Consider the following 9,066-nt stretch of genomic DNA (forward strand, 5'->3'; position numbering starts at 1 on the left):
ATTTCTGGAATGGTTTTCAAGCACTCGAAAAGGCTGTCCAGAAAAATGGTTAAGTCCCTGGAGTCACATGTGGATGTGGCACTCGAGAACATGGTTTAGTGGTGGACTGGGCAGTATTAGGCTTATGGCTGTACCAAATGATCTCAAAGGTCTTTTCCAAATCTACCTAAATGATTTTAAAAAATCAGCTTCTGGGGAATTAGGGTTGCAACTCCAGGTACACACTGATGATATTTCCACATATTTTTCTCAGATTATAGCAACTGGAAAAATATTTCTGTTTCTGTTAGCTCACTGACACTGTAGGCCTGTCTCCCTTCTTCTTGACTTAGTATAATGCAAGAGTGTTGCTATGAAGTCCTACCATGATGTTGTATCTGTTTTTGACTTGCCCTGATGATTGTTTATGTCATGAAAGAAACAGCTTTGGACAACCTAAAACAGGACTATCACTTAGTTTGAAAGAACAAAAAATACAGTAGCAGCTGTTCTGTGTAAGTAGTATCTAGGTGAGAAGAAAGAATGGCCTGGTACAGAGAAACTTGCCTAGGACGTGAGATGCTAAGACCACTCCAATATTTAATCTCAACTTTTTATGTGAGGTGGAGCCTCACTATGTTGCCTGTTTCCCTCTGTTACTGAGGTAGGTAGCAGCACTTCCTACCCTCACTGTGTATCACAACCAGAAGTACAACAAAGACTCTTAAGAGCTTCAACAGAGAGAAAATAAGAATATGCCAAAAAATACAATAGAAATTACAGATAATTCCCTTACACGTGCCTGTGTTTGGAAAATTCATTATAGCTGTGCTAAACTAGATTGAGAATAGCAAAATTCTTTAAAATATTACTATATTTCTGGCTCAACCTGCCTTTTCATGCTAACATTTGAGTAACAGCAGCTAGACAGAGCTGAGCACAGTTACTTCTTAGTATCTGAAATTTGATTTCTGCTCAAATTCATCAGAGCAAAATTTCTCTTATATGGGCACTCCAAAACATGAAAACAATTGGAGTCAGGGCGCTCTTGTGCAAAATTCCACCCACATGACACAAGCTGAGGATCTGACATGTGATGTGGTAACTACTAATGAACTGAGCTGAATCTGATGCAGCGCCTTGGCTTTATAACAAATTTACAGTTCTATAACATCTCCTCCTCATGATTTTCTTCTTTGACTGTATATTCTTTATTCATTCAAATCTTCTCCATGTGTCAAGAACATCATAAGAAGAAATTATGAAAAGCAACGAGTGTAAAAATCCCTATTCCACTGTTTTACTAAAGCATTTAGAGTGAGAAAAATTAGGTGAATTCATATTTCACATGTGTTTAAATTGTTAATCTCACTGCTCTATCTGTATTAGTGAATACATTTACAGCAAGTTTAACTTTATAATATTTTGGCAGAACTGTTAGAAAAATTGTTATAAGCCCAGGAGTGGAACTGAACCATGAAAGCTAAAATGTAAGCTTCTGCAAAGCTAGGTTATTAGTATGACAGAATAAAATTTCACACACACAAAAGCTTCTGAGCTGTGATGTTTTGAAAGCAAAAAGTGAGGGGTGGGGAAGGGTAATCAAAGTTATCTATGTTCCCTCTGATATTTCACTGAATGCTGCCATAATAATATGTTGGTTTTGTTTGTTCTGTTTTTCAGGCATTTGGTGATGTTGGTGAGGAAAATCTTTTGTGTAAAGTGAGCACAGACCAGGATCCTAAAAGGGAAAAGGACAGTGTGCTGAGTACATCTACACTTACCAAGCTGAGGGAGAGGAAAAAGAGTACAGCAAGGTGGAAAGGTATTATTTTCAGTTTCTATACCTAGATGAAAAACCTAACAATCCTGATACCTAAGCATAAAATGATAGGAGGGATAGAAAAAGCAAATAATTTTAGAACAGTGATCAGTGACAACTGAAATTCCACAGTTGTGTTTTCCAATGTGTCTTCATCCCTGGGTAGTTTCACCAGCTGTTGCAAGAATCCTGAAGTGCTGTCCTTTACCCAAACGCTGTCACACTTTCCATTCAGAATCCTAATACAGTAACACAATCCAGAGTGATTGAACTTAGGCAGCAAGCATTTAAATTATGTTGGGGGCAGGCTTAAATCAGTTATTCTAAATGTGTTTAGGTACGTGTCCAGACATATTGGTCTAAGTGCAAAAGTCCAAATCTCTCAGATTTGTATTGTGTTTTCCACTGTGTATTGAGAGCCACTGGCCCCCTCGCTGTGCCTTGGGAAGCACATGCAGAGTGGAACATCTGTGTCAAGTTTCCAGTGAAGTTGCTCCTGACCAAAGGTAGTTTCAGGGCGTTTGATGACAGAGCGCTACGGAACATGCTAGGTGTCCTTAGGCATCACTGTTATTATGAGATATCAATTTCCTCTTGTTGCTTATCAAGGCTTGTTGTAGCTGGCTCCACAACATCTCTGCACTCAGCTGAGTCCTATCATGTCAGTTTTCCAAGGCCCTCTAAGGAGTAAAATTCAGTTAAAAGCACCTTGTGCTACTTTTAAATTTATAGTAATCTTGTTTGCTAACAGAGAAACCTTGGAAAGTTCACATGAGCACAAAAGACACATTTTTTTAGGAAACCTGGTAAATTTAGTGTATGGGCTCTTGCTCTATACCCCTTTTGTTGGGGGAGGGAGGTCATACACTGTCGCTGGTGTATTTGCATCATGTCTTTCTCTACATCCTTTTTCCTAATCTTCAGGAAATCGCATTGTCTCTGACAAGAGCTAGTTCCTGCAGTAACACATGGCCTGTGGAGCTGTTTACATCGTGATCCACATCCATAGTATGGCTACTGTCTGATAGGATTTACGTTTCTCATGGCTGCATCTCTGCCCATGCAGTGTTGTCCTGTGAATGCTGCCTTCGTAGCTCTTCTGTGGCTTCGACAAACTGTGCAATGTGGTGAATTCACAGGATCAGATCACAGATTGGATCATGAAAACATAATTATTTCATGTGACTTTTTTCCCCCTTCCCAGTTGTGGGACATTGCTAGATTTCACAGGTTTGCTTGTTTCCGCTTTTTCAGCTTTGCTTGTACCTGTTAGCTGTGGTGGGGAAAATGTTGCTGATTTGTCTTTCAGGTTTCATGACTGAAACATTGACAGTTTTCAGTAATTGTTCACAGCACAATGCTATTGTAATTGCAAGACTGTGAGAACGCCCAGAAGAGGAGCAATGATGATTACATCCACCAGTTCTGTAGACAAGTCCCAACATGCTACAAAATTTACAAGATCCGAGAGACCATTTTTCTGAGGTTTTTGTGGTGGCCATATCCCACTTTCCTGTGAGCTACAGCAGCTTAAAGCAACCTGGAGGTTATGGTCATGCTTTCTTAGAAGTATTAAAGTTAGAACCAGTCAGTTTTCTTTAGATAGAACCAGCCAGTGCCTATTCTATTTGGCTCCATACAAATGTATCAGAAATTGTCCATGCCCCAGAGGCAAGAGCTATGAGAGACAACAGAAGAAGGTGGGAAGGGGAACACAGGCAAGAAAGGTGAAATCATTTGTGCAAAGCCATCTAAGTCAGATGCAAATGGAGAAATACAGGGCAGACTGCCAGCATCCTGATTCAGTCTTCTCTTTTTGTCCTGAAAATTAAGCTAGAAACCGGAAGAAACTTACCTGACTGCTATTTTGAATTGGTTTTGTAGAATTTTGTATTCAAGGTAGTAATCAGTGACATTTTTCTAGCATGTTATGATTTTCTGGCATCCCCTTGTTCACACTGCTATGGTAAAAGTTTTTCAGATGCATTTATCTTTGTAACATCTTACTCAATATCTTGAGCGTTGTTGATTAATAGCAATATTTAAATCTATAGTTCTCATCCACCTGCATAAACGTTAAATTACATTAGGTAGTAACCTAAAGGTTTAAATGTCACTCCTGAGCACAGTTTTAGTTTGGGAATGCAAAATAGCGGTTTGGTTTCCACCTCCTTATTTGTTTTTTTTGTTTTTTTCCCAGTTTATTTGTGTGTGTGTGCACAGGTCTGTGGATATTTTATGACTTATGCCCAGGAAGAAATGGTGTTTAAAAACTTCTGAATAGCTACAAGAATTGATGTGATTTTTGTGGCTTTTATTGCATTAGATATTACTTGGATTTTTTCTCTCTGTCATAACTGGAATAAAATTGCCTTTTAATGTTTGCTTTGCCTGTTGACTCTTTAAACTTTTCTACATAACTTTGGAAAAGAAACCAACTGAAGAGAAACCACCCAGTAACCTATTGCAGTTTCTGGGTGACAGTACCAGGATGCTTTGGGCAGTATCTTACTATGTGCATCTTCCTGGCCTCGGTTTTGCCTTTCAGCATGACTGACTGTAATGGTAAAATCCCTTTGGCCAATATTATAGCCTGGGTTTCTCACCACTGAGTTAAGATATCTCAGTCTGGTTCTGTGAGATTTTAACTATGGTGCTGGTAATACAGTGTTGGAATTTAGTCTGGTGCTGGGACTGACTTTATGTGTGGAACCACCATAGCTTAAATTCTGATAGGACTGTGTTGATTTTTCTGACAAATGTGGATCTAGTACTGAATCTTTGTTCAGCCTGAAGGACTTGACTGACCACTTTTATTCCTCCCGCTATATTGGAATGTCTCCACTGACTCATTTGATCTAGGATGTACAATTCTGTACATTACATATTTGTGAAAGTTGAATTTAAAGTATGTTTAAATATTGGGAAAATTATTTTTTTTAATGTAGCATTCTACCTATTAATTTTGATTACTTGCATCTTATGAGTTCCCATGTTTGTTGGTCAATGTGCAATGGGTAGCACTGGCTTTGAAATTCTTTTCTGAAGTGCTCTGATCAGCAGCATCATCCATAATGCTCAGTTATAGCTGGATAGTAATTGCCTGTCTATGCAGTGTTCCTTTGCAACAATTTTCTCCTGTGTAGCTATATATATGTAGTCATTACTGAAAAGTGTAAATAAAGAATCCTTTTAGTGGTGTAGTTTCCCTGGGTACCTACTGTGCTCTTATTATCTAAAACATACTCCCCATCTGTAGTTCTGTTCTATTAAAGGATAAAGACATAACTATGAATTAAAAATTAAAATGCTTGTTGTAGATTGGAGAGCAGGATCTATTAGAATATATCTGGCGCTAGGCTTCCAGTACAGTAGATACATTACACTGAGCACCAGTTAAGCAAGGGGATGAAAAATGAGTGATTTTCATCATTCAGTTAAATATAGTGCTAAGTGGTATGTGCTAGCATTAAAAGCAAATTACTTAGCACTTCACCAATCACAGCATGAGAGCATTCCATTGGAATCAGTATTTTCAGTGATGCTCAGTCCCCAGTTTTATTAAATAAATCCACTGTTAATGCTTAAGGAAGCAGTAGAAGACATATTGCTATGATAATAAAAAGATTGAAAATGTAAAAATAAAGAGAAGCAGTACCTCATTTTAATAAATGTGCTAAGAAATCCTTCCTCTCTCTTAACAACAAAACTCTCAAGTGCTGGTAGATCTATAATTTCCTGTACTTTCTTTAGGTCTCTTCCTTCCTTCCTAATGAATATGACCTTTCCTTTTTTTTTTCCTTCTTTATAATGACATCTTTTTTTTCTCATAAATCTGCTGCCATGTCACTGAACATTTTGATGAGCTTCTCTGATTCCCTCTTATATCTCCTTGATAGGATATTATTATCCAGTAATCTAAAGATGGGGAGCCTGATCCTCAGCAAAAGTACTTTTTTGGCTGCTCAGTTAAAGACAATGGAGATATGAGTTTACAGCACAGGAGGTTTTGATATGGTTCTTGGCTGCCTTTATATCACATATCAGTGTTATTTTCTCCACAGCAATGGGCATTGGAAGACACTCAAATCTGTTGTCTCAACACATGGAAGATGTGAATAGGCATAAACCTTCCTGAGTCTAAAACCATTCCTAAGCCACTGCCACACCCTAAACAGGAGTCAGAGGCTACACAAAAAATTTCTTGGGAATGACACATGCAGGAGATGGTCCAAGGTCTGAGCCACAGTTTGATCTTCAACAGCTAGATCAAATGTTAGAACGACATAAAATTACAGTTCAGATGTAAAAATTAAAATATCAATGAGCCTATGCATTAAGCTATTTTGAGTCCTTCATTTTCCCTGTAGTGTCATTCTTTGAGGAATCCAGCTCTGAGTTTTCTCTTATGACTAGGTTTGAGGGCTGTTTTCTTTTGTTTGGCTGACACGGAGTCAGTTACCTCACAGTGAGCAGTCCTCACAGTGCTGTTCTTTGCACTGGCAGCTGGAAAGGTGTTGCTGCCATGCCGGTGCTATGGCCATTGCTGGGGCAACCTCACACTCTTTCTCCAACGTTTTCCTCCTCACCGTAGGCTGGGCATAGGCAACAAATTGGGCAGGGACACAGCCAAGACAGCTGACTCCAAGAGACCAAAAGGATATTCCATAAGATATGGCACCTGCTCAGCAATAACAGCTAACAGAAAGCAGAACAAAAGGGCAGCATTCAGTATTTGTGATCTTTGTGTTTTGAAGCAACCACTGCAAATACTGAAGCTCTGCTTCCTGAGAAGTGGCAAGATGTTGCCTGCTGATGGGAAGCTGGGAATAAAATCTCTTGTTTTCCTTTGCTGCCAATTTATCAAGCTGTCTTTATCTTGACCCATGAGGGTTTTTTCTGTCTTCTCCCCACCCCAACCCCGCTCCCCACTATGGAGAAGAGTGATAGAGCAGTTTGGTGGGCATCTGATGTCCAGTCAAGGTCAACTCACTGATAAAGAGAAACATGTAGGAAGTGATGTAGTTAATCTATTTTTAGTACAAATGTCGACTGGAGGTGTTTTGAGTTTTCTTGTGGCCCTAAATTTCTGGGGTTCTATGGAAATTATGTGATCTTCTCAAAACAGGTACTCTTTCCACTGTTGCTTAATGTGTGCTTAATATTTTAATGGAATCAGTGTATTCTTCTACAAGTAGAAGTTTTTTCATTGATAGTGTAGGATAATGATATTAGTCCTGAAAGAAATATTTTGCGAATTCTAGATCGGTTTCAAGAAGTTTCCTTGTGAAAGGTAAAGTGTATCCTTTTTAAAAAAAATATTTTTAAAAGCAAAGCATTTAAGCTTTTATCCTTTCATGCAGTAGGCTTTTTATTCTCATTTCCCTGTCTTTTCCTACTTAAATATACACTCCAAAATTGGCCTTTTTTCCTCTCTGTTTTACTAGAGATTTATTCAAAGTACTTCCTTAAGCCTTAGCCTTAGCAGATTTTTTTTTTTCACCAGTAGAACCTTTCCTTCACAAAATATTTGAGAACATGATATTTAACACAGATTTCAAAACATAGAATTGCTTTTTTCATTTTCCTGGCTGGCACATAATGGTTCTGATGCATCTTTCCTGGGTATGCCAATCCTGTCATATACACTAATATGAAATAATGACACAAGGTTGACTTAACTAGACATAATAGGCCATTTTTCTAAAACATTCTGTATGGGAGGTATATGCACAGACCTTGCTACTTGTTAATGAAATTGGAAAACTTCTTCATCTGAACTATGACATACATATATATATAATAGCCTCCTACTCCAAAGGCATGGAGTCTTTACACAATAAAATAATAAAAATTAAAAAAGAAAGTTTTTTTTCTCTTAATGTTTAAAATGAATTTTAAAACTTCACCATTCACAGTGAATTTGTAGCAGCAACGGCTATGATTGTGTCTAAAATCAGTGCAAGAATATGCTTGTATATGTGTGCTTGAATGAGAGCAGGACAGATTTCAGTGGCAAGGCTCTGTATTTTAAACCTTTCCAAAGTTTTTTTCTGTTGTTGATGCTGTTTCAGTCTTTATTTTCTACCTTGAATTTAAAAATTGCTGGCTTTTGTGTTTTTTCCAGATATTATCTGTGAATTTATTAGAGAGGCTCTGAATATCAGAGAACATGCTTTACTTTTTTCATAATATCTTTCAAATTAGAGTTGAAAAAGCCAAATTATTTTAATGGTCTTGTCACATGATTTTTTTCACTAACAAGTAGTGGACAGGAATGGGTTGCAGACCTGATTCCCCTCTGCTCCCCCTCCTCCCCCCTGCTTTTTTTTAAGCACTGAAAAACTTACCATGTTACATTGACCACCAACATCTCTTAAATGTTGATTTTCCTTATGAAACAATGACCTCATGCATGTGTATCTACCTTATCAGGGACACAACATTTTATCTGAGTCTGGGGCTGAGTGTATAAGCTAGGGGCTTGTCTCTGCCCCTCTGATCTAAAATCCCTGAGGGATTTTAGAAGGGATGTCAAAAGAGCCAATACAGGCATGGCTTTGTCCAAAAAGAAAATAGTGAGCACAGACTAAGATGTTGCATTCATGTGGCTAATTTCTGGCTTTCCTCTTCTACCCTTGTTATTGTTGTGGACACGCTCTCCTTTGAGCACAGCTGTGCCACCTGAAGAGATCATCTACAGCTGCTTTTTCATGCAGGAGAAGCTCCCATGGGAGATTTCCCTCACCCATTTCAGATTGAGCAGCAAATACCTTCTGCTCCAGCTGCTCAAGCCTCACAGGACCATGTTTAGCCAAAGCAGGTGAGAAAGCATTCACATGAGCAACTCTAATAGCTGTTCTGAGTGCAGTCATCTCTGGGAGAAAGATGGTGAGGACAGGTGGGAGTGACGCTCTTGTTCCCTCATCCAATACAACTGAGACTGAAGTGGGTTTCTGACCTCTGTGTGTGTTTGTCAGGTTTAAAGGTTTAGTTGGAAGTCCTGTGTTTCTTATTTGATTATGAATGTTGTGAGTCCTTGAGGTGGGAGTCCTTACCGACAGCCTGCTGGCTGGGAATGAAACATGGACTTTAGCACACATTTTAGACAGAGATGAAACAGAAAGCAGGAAGTGCATATTGCATTACCTAAAACGCAATTCATGAGGTTTTTTATTATTATTATCCTTTTAATTATATACTCTGTTGCTGAGAAACTCAACCTGTGCCTAATTTACCACCCGCATACCTTGGGGTAAGAATAG

The 9,066-nt window shown here is 38.5% G+C and overlaps 1 protein-coding gene across 1 annotated transcript in view; it reads left to right on the forward strand.

Annotated features, from left to right (window-relative positions):
• Positions 1 to 2,909, forward strand: part of LOC119697541 — a 177,535-nt gene extending 174,626 nt beyond the window's left edge. The window contains exons 20-21 of the mRNA XM_038128415.1: positions 1,663 to 1,804; positions 2,726 to 2,909. Coding sequence (XP_037984343.1) covers positions 1,663 to 1,804; positions 2,726 to 2,754 — 171 coding nt within the window. The 3' untranslated portion in view covers positions 2,755 to 2,909. The remainder of the gene's footprint in view (positions 1 to 1,662; positions 1,805 to 2,725) is intronic.
• The last annotated feature ends 6,157 nt before the right edge of the window (positions 2,910 to 9,066 follow it).

The sequence above is a fragment of the Motacilla alba genome, chromosome 2 (genome assembly GCF_015832195.1).
Source record: "Motacilla alba alba isolate MOTALB_02 chromosome 2, Motacilla_alba_V1.0_pri, whole genome shotgun sequence".
Classification (NCBI taxonomy): domain Eukaryota; kingdom Metazoa; phylum Chordata; class Aves; order Passeriformes; family Motacillidae; genus Motacilla; species Motacilla alba.